Source organism: Vanessa atalanta, chromosome 11 (genome assembly GCF_905147765.1).
Source record: "Vanessa atalanta chromosome 11, ilVanAtal1.2, whole genome shotgun sequence".
Classification (NCBI taxonomy): domain Eukaryota; kingdom Metazoa; phylum Arthropoda; class Insecta; order Lepidoptera; family Nymphalidae; genus Vanessa; species Vanessa atalanta.
This window is the reverse complement of record NC_061881.1, coordinates 5,004,932-5,024,038: the sequence shown is the minus strand read 5'-3', so window position 1 is coordinate 5,024,038 and position 19,107 is coordinate 5,004,932. Positions and strand designations below refer to the sequence as shown.

The following is a 19,107-nucleotide window of genomic DNA, read 5'->3' as shown; positions in this document are numbered from 1 at the left end:
GAAACAATAATTTGTCCCTAATTACGAAAAAATAACAAACACACAAGAAAGGCATAGCAACATACAACAATTACTTCAACAAGATAATTTATCATTCAAAAATAATTATATACTGCACATCAATGTCGAATTATATTGCGAAACATTAACGTCTTATTCGTCTAAATACACCTACATTAGCAGCCTGTAAATTTCCCACTGCTAGGCTAAGGCCTCCTCTTCCTTTGAGCAGAAGGTTTGGAGCATATTCCATCACGCTGCTACAATGCGGGTGGCGGAATACACATGTGGCAGAATTTCGTTGAAATAAGACACATGCAGGTTTATTCATGAAGTTTTCTTTCACCGCTGAGCACGATATGAATTATAAACACAAATTAAGCACATGAAAATTCAGTCGTGTCTACCTGGATTTGAACTTGAAATCATCGGTTAAAGATGCACGCGTTCTAACCACTGGGCCATCTCGGCTCTTAGGGCCATCTCGGCTCTTAAATAAACTTAGAGACAACCAAAGAGAAGTATATAACAGTATGCACAACATGAGTCATCTCGGAACACAAAAAACACGCAAGTTGATATGTAAAAAATACTTTTGGCCTACGATAAAAACATACATCGCGCAATGAACAAAGAGTTGTAGTAATTGCCAAAAACCAAATTACAAAGTAACGGATGCAGCATGATTCATTCGCTTCCACCAACCGAACGTTTTCAACATATACACATCGATATAGTCGGACAGTTTCCTACAACCGCTCAAGGTTACTGCTATCTAAAAACAATGATAACCCGACACACAAGATGGCACGAAGCAATCTCGACCGCCGACATATCAGCTGAAACTGTCACAGATATTCTCTACAACCATATAACAAGATTCGGATGTCCCGAAACATTAACATGCAATCAAGCTTGGCAGTTCGAAAGTAAATTACGTGGGAAGTAATAACGTGGGAAAACTTTAGGAATAAATAAAATTGGAACTACACCGCATCACCCACAAACCAACAAAATAATCGAACGATGGCATAGAACCTTGAAGACTGCATTACCCACGAAGCTATCCTACAAGTGTACATAGGTTAATGAACTTCCAATGGTTACTACTAGGCTTACGCAAAAAACCTAAACCATGGTCCGCAACACCGCAGTCGCGGCACCCACATATACCGGGCCTCACACCTCTAAGAACAGTCAGCCAAGACAGTTTTCAAAATACCTGATCCAAAACGCGGATAGTATGTATTGGAATGCCAAGAAACGTCAAGAACAGCTTCGAGGGTTTCCGCAATTATAACGACGGTACTAGCCTTCGTGAAATCAGACCATCACATAAATATCGAGACCTCTCAATGGCGATGTAGCCTCGACCATGTCTCCTTTGTTACGTCCGAACGTTACACCCACAGTAGACGATCTGGATAAGTCTACCAACTGGTAGACTCCGATTACCTCTTAAGGGTCAACACAGTCGTAGACAACATCAGCTGCCACTAACGGACGAAAGAATAAAATAAATAAAATAAATTAATCCGACGTCAGTCGAATCGATTATCAAGAATTTACAAACCAAAGTCAGTTCAGACCGGATCACAAACATCTTATCGCACTAACAGTGCTAATATTTACCACTTTTCTGGCAGGTTGCTCTTACCGATCAATGGAAAGAAACTATAGTTATAGGAAACCTGAACGCAGGAGCTATCGACCCATCAGATTGCTGAGCACTCTCGGTAAGATATACTAGAGAATCATTCTAGGGAAAATCAAGATCATCGTTGAGGCCGAACATATACTGAACAACGAGCAGTTCGGATACAAAGTCACTCGTGCGTCAATCCGGCCCATCGCTTATCGGAAGACATCCTATAAGGCTTCGCCCTTAACAAAACTACCTCCATATTCTTCGATATAGCGAAGGCATTCGACAAAATCTGGCACAATGCTTATTATAAAGAGTGGCACCGACGTTATTACATTAAATTAAACGACGATTAATACTCGTTAATATAAGGCTGATATAATTATCGAATACACAAATAAATAAAAAACAAAGAAAATGAAATTTCCAAATAAGATAATTAGACAAAATTAGTTCACTAACTTGTAAAAACGGCAACGACGCGCGATGTTGTCATTCGTCATCTACATAGATATTAGATACGAATAGATAGATACTTGCTACATTTCGATCAAAGCGGCGATTTATTTGTTCCTTGTCGGTGCGAACCGGCACCATAGTATAAACATTAGCATTAGCATTAGCAATCTGTAAATTTCCCACTGCTGGGCTAAAGGCCTCCTCTCCCTAGAGGAGAAGGTTTGAGAGAATTTGAGAAGAATATTCCACCACGCTGCTCCAATGCGGTTTGGTGGAATACACATGTGGCAGATTACGTTGAAATTAGACACATTCAGGTTTCCTCACGATGTTTTCCTTCACCGCCGAGCACGAGAAGAATTATAAACACAATTTAAGCACATGAAAATTCAGTGGTGCCTGCCTAGGTTTCAACACGAAATCATCGGTTAAGATGCACGCGTTCTAACCACTAGGCCATCTCGGCTCATAGTATAAACAACTTAGCAAAAACATAGTATCGCTTTAATGTGCTCAATCAATAAAACTACATCATTTATTTGCCATACAGCGGAGTGTAAAGTTCACACGCGACATTACTTGATATAGGTAGAAAAAAATAACACGAAAAAAGAACAGAAAAGCGTCTAATTTTGCATGTGGAAGACTCACTTCACTAAATGGTGACAATTAGCATAAAATAAAAAGGAAATAGTTAAGTCCAAAAAAATTATCTAAATTTATCAAAAATTAAAATAAAATAAAATTTTAAAGGCTACCAAAATTTAGTTTGCTATAATGTGAGTATTAACAGTGAAGCACAGGATAAACACAGGGTGAATAAAATGGCGGCAGGTTACAGGAACAATTTGTGATCTCCGTTTTCCCCTTAAACTTAAGGTTAAAACGAAATCTATAAGACCATGGTCAGACCTGCTGTCCTATATGGATCAGAGTGTTGGTCCACAAAAGGAATGAATGAAATACAACTGCATGTAGCGGAGATGAAAATATTGATAGGAATGTGTGGTGTTACGCGAATGTATAGAGTAAGGAAAGTACATAATTTGAAAGTGGCACCGATAACCGAGAAGTTGTTTAGAAGCCGGCTCTTATGGTATGGGCATGTTATGGCATGGGCGTGGACGGAAATAGACGAAAATAGAGGAAGGAGACGACCAAAGAAACGATAGCTGGATTGTGTGAAAGACGATATGGCTGGAAAGAATGTTACATGTGAAATGACGACAGACAGAGAAGTATGGAAGAAGACATGCTGCGTCTAACCCAAAAAAAAATTGGGATAAAGGCAGGAAGATGATAATGATGATGATATGACGTGAGTATTCTCCAAGGACACTAATACAGTATAAGACGTATGTGACAAGTTCAAAGGCTCAAAGCCTCAAGAAAACATAGTAATTATGAATGCTCATACACATCCTTCAGAAGAAATCCAAACAGTCTCAGTAGTCCTATGCACATTCTGAACGAAATAGAGGATAGTATCACTACCGCAAACGCTCCTCTCGCAGGGAAAACATTATACACATCTACACCATTTCCGATGGGTGAAACGAGGTTCTCGATTAGTGACGTCTCGAAAACGGTCGTGACATCGATTAAGTGACGTTTATATTTTTAATGTTGAAAGTAAACTGAAGGGCTCAGAATACGCTCATCCTAAAGGCGCCTCCTGTGAGACTGGGCCTCGGCTTAGGACCACGTCGACGCTTGGAGGGAGGAGAGAACATTGTGTGCTATGTACCCCGTTTCGTCTAAGCGCCTAAGGATAGGTGTAATAAGAGGGACATCGACCGCGCCGGCGGGATTGGTGTGTGTGTGTAACCTAACCAGTTAGTTTTCGCCGAAGCAAGAACATTGTCAGGAGCGCTTAGAATTTCTTTAGGACGTTTATGCATCGGATTACTGAGGGCTATACTTGCTTTCATTCAATATCAAGGGATTCGAGTGCCCCGAGGCTTTCTCGAAGTATTCGATGGAGATATCCTTCATTACTTTCGTAATGGTATCGAGTCGTAAGTCCCTATGGGATTATACGTTACGCATGTAATACAGATACGCGGTTACCTTGCGTAAGCATCGATTTTGTGTAGCTTGTAGGGGACTTTGTTTCGCCTGCTAGTGTGTGCGAATGTGACACTAGCGTATGTGAGAATAGGACGGATGCATCGGAATTACCTACTCAGACCAAAGAAAGCTTTGGCCCTTGAGTTAGTGATATGAAGTCTGAAAGTTAGCTTCCGATCTAGAGTGACTTCTTCTTGGTGGTAGGGCTTTGTGCAAGCCCGTCTGGGTAGGTACCACCCACTCATCAGATATTCTACCGCTAAATAAAAGTACTCTGTGTTGTTGTGTTCCGGTTAGAAGGGTGAGTGAGCCAGTGTAATCACAGGCACAAGGGACATAACATTTTAGTTCCCAAGGTTGGTGGCGCATTGGTGATGTAAGGATTGGTTAATATTTCTTACAACATCTTTGTCGACGAGGTCCCTTGGTATCGAACGTTCTGTAGCCCCGGTGAAAAAGCACCGCATTACTTTTATCGGTGTTTATTTCTATCCGCCACAGTTCCAAAACCATGCGCTAAAGCGTTGACAACAGCCACAGATCTGACGATTATATATGTAGCGGCATCATCCGCGAATAGAGCTATCTCTGTATTAGTATGATATATAGCGCGGATAGGGTAGGGAGAGGACATAGTGCCCTCTACTCTGAATCGGAACATACGATACGATAGATAGTCGTGTATCAAACGTACAATACAAGACTATCGGGATTGCCTACCATATGAAACTTATATATAAGTCCGTTATGCCAGACTTTATCGAAAGCTTTCGCTGTGTTGAGAAAGAGGGCGCCTGTGTGTTTCTGGTTGAAGCTAGTCAGCTTATCAATATGTTCTTCGTTGCGCAGTGCATAGTATGTGCTATTTGATAGCTGAGTTGCTCTTTAATGAAAAGGTTATTAGCCTTGATAACGGTCTCGAGACGGGTAAATATTAGCCTCTCGTATGTCTCACCCAATGAATTTATTAAACTCATTGTTTGCACATGCATTGCATTGTACATCTTTTTAGGCTCATCTAGTTAGGTCGAGGTAACTGGTTGGGTCTTGAAAGGGATGGTTAAGTAACTGTGACCGTTGAGTCAACTTTCGTAAAGGATTAAACTTGGGGAGCCCTATGCTCCCCAAGTAATCTCGATAATATCCGCTAAGCACTCGGTCTTATCGCTATCATCAAATGCCTAAGGAGTTCCTACCGTCCATCTGGTTGTGCTGGAATCTCTCTGATGGATGAGCTGTGTGAGAATTCACAACCGTTGTTACTTTCGCAACTTCTGCCGTGTCTATAATGTCGAGTATTGAATTTAACATGGGCGTTTTATTAATTGGAGTTTATCTCCGAGCTTTTTCCAAATCCATGATCGTCTTGGTGTTGAGTTGTCGAGCGAGGGAGAATGCAAGGGCGAGCGAGCCTATCTCATTTCACGTGCCTACCAACTAAGCTACTTTTAATGTACCGAGACGTTTTAATTGGATGTTTATTTTATATTTTTATTTCACATTATTTTCTTATATTTTGATTGGTTACTTTTTATTACAATTTCTGTATACATACTTTGTCATTTTTATGAGGTATACTGGAGGTATACTGGAATGAAATATTCCAGTATACCTCAAAAAAAAAAACTATTCTGCCACTCTACTCCTGAAGGTTCATTACATTGTTTAATTGCTAATTTTAAGGAATTATAAAGACCCGTTATTGTAACGTCTCGGCTTAATCAGTGAACAAACCTCCCCTCCCGCTTTCTTTCGTTTTCCGTCACTGTAACACAATTTTAAAATGGGAATGTTTGACTTGTATACATAGGTATAAGTCAATGAGTAATTATTATGAGATTATATTCTCTGTGCTACAACTAACAAACAGTCTTAGACAGTATGGCTTACTTTACTGTTGTGTTTTCCTTTTTGAGTGGATACCTTTTTTTAACGGTTTTGGCGAATACAAATAATATTCTATTTAACGGAGATTATGAATTTATTGATTTAACTTACCCGTTTGATAAAAATACAATATATTGGCCGGATTCAAGAAGTTTTGAATTTACAAAAAAAATTGGCGCGTTTCAAAATGATGGCAGTTGGTAAGTGTTTAGTACTTTCTACATATTTATAATTTTTACATGGGTTCAGGATTGTTTGTAATTACGATCAGCATAGTAGGTTTAAAAATTTAATTGTTTAAAAATTAGACTGATTGCTGAATTGTGAAGCTGTTGCAATCCAAGACAAAGAAATAAAAACTCATATCATCGTAATATTATTATCGGATTGTAATAGTAACAACGAAAGTAAACATTTTATATTAGAAATAAGTTAAAGAAAAAAACAGAGTAAGACTCGTAATTAAAAAATATTTTAAACAATAGCTTACAAACAATTAAAACTTGTATTCGTTGTGTAGTTTTACGTGTCGGTCAACATGATTGTTTTCGTTAGAGTGAGGTCGAGTTCAAGACTTTGCATTTGACTTTGTTTAGTTTATCATTTTCCAAGATCATTAGGTGGGTTTATTCAAAATGTCTTACTAACTCATTTTATAATACTGAATTATAAATATAAACAAAATATAACCCATATTTTGTTTTCTTGGATGTTATAGAAAAAAGTATGAACTTTTTATATTAACTTTTGGAAGAATTGTTTTCGGCACATATTATTAGTTTCAGCCTACTAGATTAAGTAAAATCTCTTTAGTTTGTTCAATTAACTTTGCAAATATGTGATAAAAAAAATAATAAAACTGCTATTTACTTGGTATTCAATTTTTTTTATTTTATTTAATGCTTTATTGACCACCATAAAGTTAATGGGACAAAAGGCGGACTTAATGAAGGCATTCTCTACCAGTCAACCCTTAGGTCAAACAGAAAAACCATGAAGGCGGTAATTATGATTAGCTTTTGAAATACTTTTTAAATTGTTAATAGGTATGCATCTAACGAATTTAGCGCAGGCGAGCATGGTGGCACACATATTGATGCACCGTATCATTTCAAAGTAAATGGCAAATATGTCGGAGATATACCTTTGGATAAGTTAATAGTACCACGTACGTTTTTTATCCATTTTGCAATTTATGATTTTTTTTTAAATCGAAGATCAAGTTGTTTCGGTTTATTGAAGAAACTATTTTTAAATTAAATATATTTGCTATCTTAAGGGTTTCTAAGAGTATTTTTTTTTATATTTTGAAATAATAATCGCAAGTTTAAATTTAAGTTGCACACGCTAATAATTTATTTTTAAATATTTTCAGTTATAATACTAGACGTTAGCTCAAAAGTAAATAATGACTCCAATTTTGTACTGTATAAGCATCATTTAGACTATATGCTGAATGACAATTTTGGAAAGCCCTGTTTTTTAATATTTAAATTCGGATGGAGCAAATTTGCTGGTGACAGAACAAAATATTTAGGAGTAAATAAGAATAATACATTAAATTTTCCAGGTATGTTTGACATTTTATAAACAAATTTCTTAAAAAGTAAGGTTAGTCAGAGGGGATTATTCTTTCTAAATATAGAAATGTATATATAACTGCCATTAGTGCTTCGTCTCTTATCAGTGTTTTAAATTGGTAATTTCCTGAACATACGATTTAACTCTGTAATGTAATGTTATAGGATTAAGCGAGGAAGTGGCGGAATGGATTACATCATCGTATAAAAACGTCGTAGGATTAGGTGTGGACACAGCTTCTGTCGATCCTGGTTCAAGTACTGATTTACCAGTACATAAAATAGCTGCCAAAGCCGGCTTGTTTAATGTTGAAAATGTGAAACTAGATCAACCCGTTCCTGGTACGACCATATAATAATTAATAGCAAACGCGTTTTATACAGTATGTTTAATACTTTAAACAACATTATTGAAATAATTTATTTGTTGTTCACAGAATATGGCTGTACAGCTTTGATATTGCCAATGAAGATCACTTGGGGTAGTGGAGCGCCATTGCGTTTGGTGGCTATTTGCCCAAAACAGATTCCTCTTAATTTTTAATGTCTCTAAAGACATGCATGCAATTATATAAATATTTGTAAACCTCTTTATAATAAATATTTAATAAAAAAGTATTGATCTAAATCATTTTTATTTATAAAAACAATTAATATTTTTTGAATAACTTTAATTTATAGTCAGTACTTAACCTAACAATATGAAAAATAAAACTAAGTTATATCTTAGTATCATTATGATGTAGGATTAAAGGTTTATCATTGAAAGAAAAAATAATTTAATCGAATTTTAAAAACACCTTTTCTTGAATGAGTTTTTCGTAAACTAATTGTCCATTATCGTTCCTTAATTCAACAGTCGGTATGACGTTAGTTGTGTCAATCAATTTCGCTTTAAATGGTCCTTTTTCCAGAAATGTATCAATAAATTTTTCAAACAATAATTTTTTTTCAAAATCAGGATTAATTTTTACACCATGTAAGAAAGCAGTTATTGTTACAGGTGGCAATTTCGTGTATTTTTTGCTAATTTCTCTTACATCTGCTAAAGAAATAATTTCTATGTTACCATAATCGACATATTTGACTTTTATACGATTTTTAGCTTCACTATATTGCAAAATTATTGCTCTATACCATTGACCATCTTCAGGAAATAAAGCTAAGCAAGCTTTATTTTCGAAAATACCGTTTAGTGCAGTCATTTTACAACTTTCATTTTGCAATTCTTCAAACATTTTATCGTAAGCTTTGGTTGTTTCGTCGTCATGAATTACGCCTAATTCTAACTTGTTTATTTCATTAAGCACTGTAATATTGCATGGAAACTCGGTCTGGGTGTACGGTGAATACGAAATAAAATTTCCATTAATAGATTTGTTATCATCTTCGGCTATAATACTATTCCAATCTTTGCCTTCTAAGGAATTTAGTTTAGCAGAAGTTTGCGAATCAGTAGACTCATTTTCTATATCGTCATACTCAACAATGTAATCAGGCCCGGAATCAGTTTCAATACTTATTTCTAACTTTTCATTTTCTTTCAATTGTGGCGCAAACTTACGAACAACCGCTTTAGAACCATCCGTGTAGACCGCCATTTCGAAGTCGACTAGATGATCATTTATCCAAAGTTTGTCATATTTTAGTTCTATAGGAATAAGGTCACCAATAGGTTCCCCACTCACTTTCACATAGCACTGTTTCTCGACTATTGATTTGTGTATATAATCTAAAGATTGTCTATCCCATCGTTTCCCAGCAGGACGAATACGATTTAGGACACATTTGTGTGCTTGTATGGGAATTTGATATAAAACTATACTTTTTCTTAGATTTTTAAAACTACAGACTTCTTCGTTGCCATAGTCAACGTAATGTATTAGACAGCTAGAAGCTTCTTCATTTACTTCTAAAACTCTGCCTCTGTAAAAACGATTATCTAAAAAGAAAAGAGCGATACATGGCTCGCCAACGGTCCATTTAACATATTTCGCCTTGGGATCTGGATTTTTGAAACGAACATCAAGTGCTTTTCTTATCAAATCCAATGTATCTTGCTGTGAGATATCATGTAAGTAGATTATGCCATCGTTGTCAATGTATCTGAGAATAAAAAATACAATAACATATGTAAGACTACTCATTATTATTTGCTATTAAAAATAAAATGTAATTAATATCAACTTACGTTGGCATAGCTGTGATTTCATTACTGGGTAAAGGTTCGGGAGGTAGCCAGTCTGATATAAAAACAGTGTTTGAATTGTTGTTATCCATTTCCATCTTTAGTGCATCATTGTCGATTGGAGTAGATGAGTTACTGTCTGACTCAGGATTAATTTTAAGGGGTTTTAAAGGCATTGGTTCTATTTGAATCCAATCACGTACAGACCCAGTAATATTAAGAAAAGATAGCACGTCTTCTGCAGTATTTAAGGAAGTGTTATCGCTGCTAATTAGCTGTAAAAAATAAATAAATAAATTGTCAGAACATATAATTAACATTAATTATTTATTTGTAAAACAAGAAATTATTTATATTCATTAAAGACTAACCTCTTGACTCTTATCTGGTATTCCCAAGCCTTGGTCGATGATTTTTTTGTTTAGACATCTCCACTCAGAGGTATTAGCCTCGAGTGCACCACCCTGAATCGTATGGTAGACCCATAATTCTACTGGCATACTTTTGCCTTTAAATTTTCCGAGTTTAGTGATGAAAACTCTTTTGTACGCATCAAGCAATTCTTTTAAATATTCTTTTGTAAGAGAAGGCCACTCCTCTCCGACAGCGGGAACTACTCCACTTAGATGGCACATAACGGCAGCGTCACCAATTGAGGCAAATTCTTGAGGCATTTCTCTTAAACTAGAGACTGGAACAGTTTCAACGCAGGCGAAGTCGGAGTAAAACACTTTCGCGTTCGCATCATTTATTTCCAAGATGGCTGCCCGACGCCAGGTTTGCGACTGGCTGCATATTGTGCAACACCTGTCTTCAATCTTCCAATCTCTTATTTCTTGCGTTTTCTTTTTAGCGTAGTATTTTTGTATGTCATCAAACAACTCCGTGAATATTTTCTGCTGATGGACGAGCGACACATAAATAAGCGAAGGTGATTGATAATTTAATATTTTTACTTCCAATCTCAATGGCCCCTTGTCTTTCGCGTCGAGATCCTCCTCATTTGGTTTAATCGGTTGTATTTTTAATGTCGTATCGGTATCAATTTTAACATGTTTAGGTTTAGGTTTCGGCTCATCTAGTGGGCATTTGTTCGTAAAGACTAACTCATCAATTTCTGTGTTTTTGTTAAACATATATAATCTGTAAAAATGCAAAAAATATACATACATACGTTTTCTAAATTTATTTACTCATGTATGAGATAAAAACTAAATTACCCAAAAGTGACAGCAAATTTATTTTTAATCATCTGGGTGTTAATGCATATTATATTTTCTTCATCACATTTATCATATAGCGTCACTCCAAGCGAATTCCTGTTGCGGCTTTCCTCTACGTGTAGTTCCAAGAGTCGCTCCTCGAATTTTTGCAGCAGCGCCACCGAGGCCGGGCTCCACTTCTTATTGAGGGGCGTCACTCCGGCCAGGTGACATTCGGTGGCCTGAAAATGAGTTAGTTGAAAATAATACAAATTTTAAATCACGATAGCCTCCGGCGTTGGGTCAGCAGAGCGAGTGACTCACGAGCGCACGCAGCACGGTGAACTTGGGCAAGATGCGGCGCAGGGCGGTCCAGTGCAGCAGCACCGTGGCGCCCACGTCGGGCAGCAGCACGCGCACGTGCATGCGGCCCGGCAGCTCGCGCACCAGCGCGCGCGCCCACGCGCCGCCGCGCACGCCGCGCACGCCGCGCTGCTCCACGTGCGCCACGCACACCATGTCTGCGACACATATCGAGCGAGTCACGTTTATGCGATGGGTTTTTGAACTACAACGACGAAATCGTTGAAAACGTACGGGGGCATACTTTATTTAGTTTTAAGTGATTGTGCTACTTTTTTCTGTACAAAATTATCACTCTTTTTCATTACCTGAAAACCTCACCTACAGTAAGAGTCAAATTATAGATACAGTAACTCATATGAGCATGATCGGTTTGTGGACAAAGTTGGATATTTTTTGCAATATTAAAAATTACTAACCTTTTTCAGGTAAGTAAATACTACCACTATTCACGCTCAAACTATACTCTTGTTCTAAATCTTCACACAACTTTTCGAAAACGCTTTGTAGATGACGCTAAAATACAAAAACAAGAAAAGTAAAACCTTTGATAAAAATTGAGTTCCAATAAATTAATATAACATTTAATCTTACCTTCCTGACATAGAAATTATCCGGACTCACTACATGTGTTATGTAAACTTCTTCAACAGCATTCTTTTGGAAATCTTTGTTATTTATAAATAATTTCGGTTTTTCTGAAATTCCCATCATCTTGGGGTACTGGAATGGACGAAATAATCACGACATTAACGAATTGACACGATATCATTAAAGACTTTAAAGTTTGTCCAAGAAACATTAGAAGTAAAATTAAAGTGGATATAAGTAGTTAAGTGGAATATTGCTATATTTTAAATACTGATATATTAATCAAGGACTGTTAGGAGAAATAGAGCACAATATAGCTGAGCTATTAGCAAAGGCATGGAATACGTAAATCTAAAGTTTGTTTATCTTCATTCTTCTTCGATTGGAATAAACTACGGTGTATTTATGTCGTAAATTAAATCAAATGTCGAAAACTCACGGGCAGCTTCTCGGGCAGGCGTGCGCGACCGTGGAAGGCAAGTGCGTGCGCCAGACTCTCGCCGTGCTCGAGCGTGCTCACGTCCACGTCCAGGCACGGCGCGCCGCCCTCCGCCGCGCGCACGCGCCGCACGTGCAGCACCGCCTGCTTGCTGCGGGGAGACGACTCATTACTCTGTGAGTCTCAATATCATCATTTGTCACTCAGTCTGTTTGTACGGAGTACTACCATCATGGACCGGTTCAGATCAGACCGTTATTTTAAATTCTTAGGTTCGTTTATAGTTCTTTCAGTAATATGGTCTATGACACGAATTGGTAGCGAGTTCTGTACTTTGGTTTCCGTTAGTAAAGTTTATTTTATTTGTTTATAATAAGAATCAGGCCAAGTGGATAAATATATTTTGGCAATATGTAACTGCATAGTAACTTGGTATATTATAATAAGTTGAATCATCATTCATTAAAAACAAATGTTTTACTATAATTTATCTATCAGCCAATTTATTTCGCTAAAATAAATAAATATCTATCAGTCGTCACGAAATATACATTAAAATAAATGATATTGAACTTACTTGTCAATAATGTTCTGTACGAAGAATGAGTCATCGCTGGTCCAAGCCCCGTTGATGGGCTCACAATTAGCGAGCGAGCAACAGATAGCGAACGGTGGAGGAAACGCCACTCGGGCGGGTGGTATTAGACGTAACCTTAAAATATAGATTGCGTTTCAAGATGAGAATTTAGTTCTGTAATGAATATTTAGTTATTAATTATACAACAAAAGAATATTTCAATAAGAGGAGGAATAAAGACGAACAACCTTGATTCCACATTATATAATTGGCCGAGATCTTGAATAATCTATGGTATTCATTATGAATTTTAAAAAAATGGTTTCGAACATCTGCGAAGTTATTATCGGAGAGGAAGTATAATTAAATATATAAGTTCTTATGTAGAATAGCATTGTGTTAAAAATAAAATCTTTCTTACTTGTCAATTGAGACGACTTCAGTACTACCGAAATCGATGCAGAATACATGTAAGATGGGTTTGTTAACGTCTCGTCTGTCGACGCTCACTACTCGACATCTTTGCCACAAGTTATCCGCTTTATTGAACACTAGATAAATTTTGCCTGTACGAAAAATAATGAAATCACTTGTTTTTATAAGATATATGTGGGTACTGAATTTTTACTACAGCATAATTGAAAAAACAATTAAGTATTTTTTAATACATATATATGTCGCAGGCAACTAGCTTAATTAGCCATCCAATTAACGCCTAACCACTTTAAAACGCTGTTCAACCAGCGGCCTGAATGAAACTCAGTCAATTCATCTGCCGCTGATAGAATAGGGTAACTTGCTTTTTTTAAATCGGTTAAATAAGCCCGCCTCTCTAAATCTGTTTGGTTTTCTCGGTCTGGCCCCTAAACTAAAAGGCTCCGTTCCTGAGATATTGGTCGAAATGAATATAGTTATTCTTTGGCGCCACTGTGGTGGCGGGCAAACAAACGAATATACAACCTTCGGCGACGTGCGCGAGCGAGGGCCGCGGCAGCGACACGGCGTTGCGGAACTCGCGCAGCAGCTCCTCCACGCGCGCCTGCAGGCCGGCGCGCTGCACGAACAGCTTGTGCGGGTCCACGATGTGCGACACGTAGATCAGCTCCTGCGAGCCTGCCGCGCATTACAGATCACTTACCGTCTCGCCGGCACATTGGGGAACTTGGACGGCGGCAGGTCCTGAGTTCAGACGAGGCCAGCGAGTAAGTGGCGAATTCACGAAGTAAATTGCAAACACCGATTAAATAACTTTCCTGCGCTACTTTTAACGATTATTTCTTATTGATAATTTAAATGTGTTATTACGACAAATTGTTATTGTTAATATTTTATTTGAGTTTTATATTGCGAAATAATTTGGTTCATCTTTATATATTAAATAGCGTAAGCTGATTTTTGTCCCAGTGATTATGGGACTGCTGCACATAACGAAACGGTTATGGTCTCGGTGCAGAAAATTAAAGAGGATTCTTGTAACAATTTAGTTATTCTTGTAACAATTTAGTTATTTGCAATCAAGCTTTATATACCACTAGTTTATATTTATTTTTATATAATATACAATGAGTTTATTTATTACCTTCGACAAATGGCTGCATGAGTTGACTGTCAGGAAATGCAATAGCCGATTCCCCTTTTAACTTTTGTTCATCTAAAAATCAATAATTATAATACATAAGAATGGTACCTAAATTTACGCATAAATTAATAGATTACCAGTAAAAGAACCTAAAAACATGAAATAAACGAGACAAAATGAACAATTAATGACCAGTAGCAATAAGCAAACAATATATTTAAATTATAAACTTACAGGACTGGTAGCTCTTGTTCGAGGAGTCACTTTTCATTGAATTCAAGGAGGTACAGGAACCACTTTTGCTGCGGTACTTTGGTACTTTTGCGAGAAATGTTGCTGTTTTTGACTTATCTTTTTCAGTCTTAGGTTCTGTTTGATTGGACAGTTGTCTTACATCTGTAATAATATTATTAAACATTAAAAACCACTTTAGAAAGGCTTAAATTGTAATATTTATATCTTCAAATAATGTAATAGACTTGATATATAAAAACAGAATCGATGGAGTCTACTGAACAATATATTTACTACAAACATGTTTGCAAATATTTATGAAATTATCCTACAAAATTTCTTTGATAGAAATAATAATATAATAAGTTAAGTAATCGACCAGATTTATTATATTGAAATTATAAAATTCAAGTTTTAGTGTATGAATCTCATATTCAATAATGATACGAATTAAATCATACTTATTAATTTATTACCAAGATTGGCATGTCATGTCATGATGAGTCACTTTCATATTTACAAAACTGTAGTTTTTTACCTCTAGTAATCTCTGGTGGATAGACTAAAGACGTTGGAGCTTCTGGTATTTCTTCATTATTCTCGCTTAACTCTTCAGTCGTGACAAGTTTATATTTCGATGCCTCGTTTCCTTCTAATTGTATGAAGTTGTCTATTGTTAAAAATATGTCTTCATTAACAGTTAAACTGTAAAAAAAATATTAAATTAGCTGGACATGTATTTTTCTGTTAGTCTATAAAGCAGTAGTAATAAACTATTCATATCATGTTAGATTTATAATCTATACCTCTATCAAAAACTTTAGGAAGGATCTGGTTAATATCAGTGGTTAGTACCAGAGCCTAACATTTAGTTCTTGTATATCTTCATTCATATTTACAATTCGAAATATACTGTAAAACTAAATTACGGGGCAAAAAGGTATGAGACAACAATATTTTTTTTTCAAAGATAAAATTATTTACCTGAGAGTCATAATAATTTTTATTATGATGTTTAAATTTGTACCTGTATTTGATAATACAATTATAATCTAAGTTCCAGAGATTCGTGCTAACATACAGAAAAGGAAAATATGTAATTATAAGGCATTTTCGATGTTAACGTGTTAAAAATTCGTGTAATAAGTTTTTATTAAAAACAATCTTTTTTTTTCAAAAAATCAAGGTTTTGTTTTGTCTTATAATATTTTTATGAAAATGAAGTCAATTGCCCTAGGAATGAAGATGTCTTTTAATGAAATATTAAAATATATGAATATTTCAGGAAATGTAGATTTTTCCATAATTATAAAATTGTTTTACTTTGATATTATCTTACTTTAAATTTATTTCGGATTCATCTCTGTGTAAATACCATGGTATTTTGGTAATCTGTTTAGCATCTTCTAAGATAGCAGGCATGTTTATCTACAAAGAAATATAGTGAATTTGTTAATAAATATTACTGATATTAACTTGTAAAATGAATCATTATGATTTACCTCTTTCAATTTATTAGGATTCAAAGAATTTATAGCATTTAATGTACTATTTGCTTTCCAAAGTGCATCAGAGATGTCTTGCTTCGCCTTTTTCAATGAATCTTTTTCATTCAATTTCAACTGTAGCACTTTACTTGTAATTTCGTGTTTTTTGTTTTGTATAATTGAACTGAGTTTAGAGAAATGCTGCTCAATATTATTGATCAATGTTGTGTATTTAGTAGAATTACTTTCATCATCTATTTTTGTCAGTAAATGTCCAATGTCCTAAAAATGTTATAATATTAATAAAATCTTTTATAATATACATAAAAAAGGTTTAATTAAAACCTTTTTAAAATAACTAGAATATGATTTAAGGCATATTAAATAATATAACACTAAAGGAACCTATAGCTTATCATTGCATATGTCTTTCATAATATTTTTAATGATTTTTTTATGTAACTGATGCATACTAAATCCTTTCTGTTGCCTTATAAATTATTTTGGGATGTTAAACTGAGTTGTGTCACTTTTATTTGCAAAAACAGGGAGATGTGAGATCTGATAACCCTCGATTGCATGAGCTGAGTCATGAATATCCACCTATTAAAGAGTGAGGTTCAAAAGAGGCTCAAGTCCTGACAAGTGTCTCTGATAAAACCTTTGAAGGTTTGACACATTTTGACACACTTGAGTGTGGGATGAAAATTTATTTAGCGATGTGGTGAAATAAGCTCCGAGGAAATTTACAGGCTGTTAGTTACTTCACTCTATATTTTATACTGTACCAAATATTACATTAAGTAAGAAATAAAGGAACTAGGGGTTAAACAGAAGCTATTATCAATTACAACTTACAACAGCAGTTTTACTTAGTCTTTTAAATACTTCATCCACTTTTGGGGCAATATTAGTTAACTCGGTCAGAAACTGTTCATTCTGTAAAAAATATACCATCACATAACTTAGTTGATTTACCAATTTATATTATCAAGATTTGTTTTAAATTACTATCCATACCACTTCTTGTATTGCTTCAACGTCATGGTTTTTACATGATTTTTCACCACCCACCATGAAACAGTCCATACAAATAGATTTTGAACAATTCTTACAGTAATAGTCCAGTTGTTTCTCCTGATGTAATTTACAATTATTTTTCTGTATATTTGCTCCTATAATAAAACAATTATTTAAGTTATAATATTAAAATTTTACATTTACATAAATGTTTATTATTACCTATGTTACAAAGCACATGATTTTTGAAAATAACAAAGTTCTTGTGACTTTTATTGAAGCAATTATTACAAACTATGATTCCACATTGTTCACACATTTTAAGTGTAGGAGAGTGACATTCCACACATTCTCCTGAAATAAAATTGATATAAATTAAATTATTGTCTTTATTTTGATATTATTATTTTATTTGTCCAAAATTTTACATATGTACCTTGTTTGGAAGTATTATTTTGTAGAATACCTTTCATATCTATGTAACATTCATCAATTTTAACTTTTTGTTCTTTTGTGTCCTGTTGTATAAATTATTTTATATATAGTACACAATTATTTGAAGAAAAAAATATAATTTAAATAAACAGAATATACAATTTGTTTAGTAAAGCAAGAGTAATAATGTTTTATAATAAACACACTTTGTTTATCACCTCAATAGTTTGCATGGTTAGCTCTCCAACCAAAAATACATTGACAGGAAATATGCTATACAAAGAAATCTTGTTCTGCATTAATAGAGTCAAATTATTAGTGTCTACTTGCATATCCTGGTGGCATACTTTACATTCAATAGGCTCTGCAAATTTTACTATGTTTCTAACACAGTTTTCACATAGAGTGTGCCCACATGATAGAAACAGGGGTATATTAGATTTCGTTTTTGAATCCAAAGCTGAAATCGAAAATATATTTTTGACACCAAATTATAAGGATATATATTAGTTTTAATTTTGTGTTAAAAGATTATTAAAAAGGAATTTTTGATTAAATATCTTGTTACAGTAAAACGGTACAAGGAATGCTTACCTTTTAAAAAATAGCACTGACTACAACTCGGACAGATTTTTCTTATTTTTGCGTCCATCGTAACTTTTGTTTATTGTTATGGCGAAGTTGATGTGAAGAATTGTCTGAAGAAAAATAATAATATGTTTAACACTATCAGCATAGTTTACATATGAAATATTCAAGTTGATTTCGTTTTAAAATTATAACAAATGGGAATATTTATCAACAAAGATGTCGAATTGTCAATATTTTGTTGTTTAGTATATCAAACGTAATAGCAGATGTAGAAAAATAGCCGGTATAAAACAACCTACCCTCAACTAAAGAGTAAAAACTATATATCTTGGCAATATATTAACTTTCATAAATACTCAATCAAAACAATTGAAAAACGTTTTTATTCCATGAGTTTAGAGTGAGAGTTGCCAAAAGCGAAAAATAAGACAAACAAATGACACTTCTTAGTTCTTATATCAAATTAGATTGCATTTTTAATACTGTCTTTTAAATACTTCATCCACTTTTGGGCCAATATTAGTTAACTCGGTCAGTTGTTGTTGAAAAACTGTATGTATTGATTATAGTATTGTTAATTGTACCATCTTCATCTTTGTCTTTCATAAAATTACCAGTCTATAGCCTATTCCAATGGAAGTAGGAAAAAAGATAGACACACCTTAGATTTACGTATTTCACGCGATTTGCTAAGAGTTTATGATTAATATATCTTTATTTATAATACAACACTATTACACTTAACCACTTATTTCCAATT

At 34.9% G+C, this 19,107-nt stretch overlaps 2 protein-coding genes across 5 annotated transcripts; one reads left to right on the top strand and one right to left on the bottom strand.

Annotated features, from left to right (window-relative positions):
* The first annotated feature begins 5,913 nt into the window (after positions 1-5,913).
* On the top strand, positions 5,914-8,261 carry LOC125067259 (kynurenine formamidase-like). Of its 3 annotated transcripts, XM_047675741.1 has the most exons (5): positions 5,914-6,261; positions 7,108-7,229; positions 7,437-7,631; positions 7,807-7,983; positions 8,079-8,258. In XM_047675741.1, the coding sequence occupies exons 1-5, from the start codon at positions 6,056-6,058 to the stop codon at positions 8,183-8,185; spliced, it is 807 nt and encodes a 268-aa protein (XP_047531697.1). In that variant the 5' UTR covers positions 5,914-6,055; the 3' UTR covers positions 8,186-8,258. The 3 variants fall into 3 exon arrangements, with proteins under 3 accessions (XP_047531697.1, XP_047531698.1, XP_047531699.1); XM_047675742.1 differs by lacking the exon at positions 7,108-7,229 and having other exon boundaries at positions 6,112-6,261; positions 8,079-8,259; XM_047675743.1 differs by lacking the exons at positions 7,108-7,229; positions 7,437-7,631 and having other exon boundaries at positions 6,112-6,261; positions 8,079-8,261.
* A 54-nt stretch (positions 8,262-8,315) lies between these two features.
* Positions 8,316-18,753, bottom strand: LOC125067182 (RING finger protein 17). 2 transcript variants are annotated; one of them, XM_047675612.1, is made up of 23 exons: positions 18,647-18,753; positions 18,351-18,454; positions 17,963-18,216; positions 17,758-17,839; positions 17,544-17,675; positions 17,322-17,476; positions 17,160-17,240; positions 16,317-16,583; positions 16,154-16,242; positions 15,353-15,519; positions 14,815-14,976; positions 14,581-14,652; positions 13,962-14,114; positions 13,423-13,567; positions 13,002-13,136; positions 12,425-12,575; positions 11,989-12,117; positions 11,814-11,910; positions 11,356-11,552; positions 11,050-11,273; positions 10,201-10,972; positions 9,833-10,104; positions 8,316-9,747 (listed from the first exon to the last, which is right to left on the bottom strand). In XM_047675612.1, the coding sequence occupies exons 2-23, from the start codon at positions 18,406-18,408 to the stop codon at positions 8,421-8,423; spliced, it is 5,121 nt and encodes a 1,706-aa protein (XP_047531568.1). In that variant the 5' UTR covers positions 18,409-18,454; positions 18,647-18,753; the 3' UTR covers positions 8,316-8,420. The 2 variants fall into 2 exon arrangements, with proteins under 2 accessions (XP_047531568.1, XP_047531569.1); XM_047675613.1 differs by having other exon boundaries at positions 17,975-18,216.
* Between the last annotated feature and the right edge of the window lie 354 nt (positions 18,754-19,107).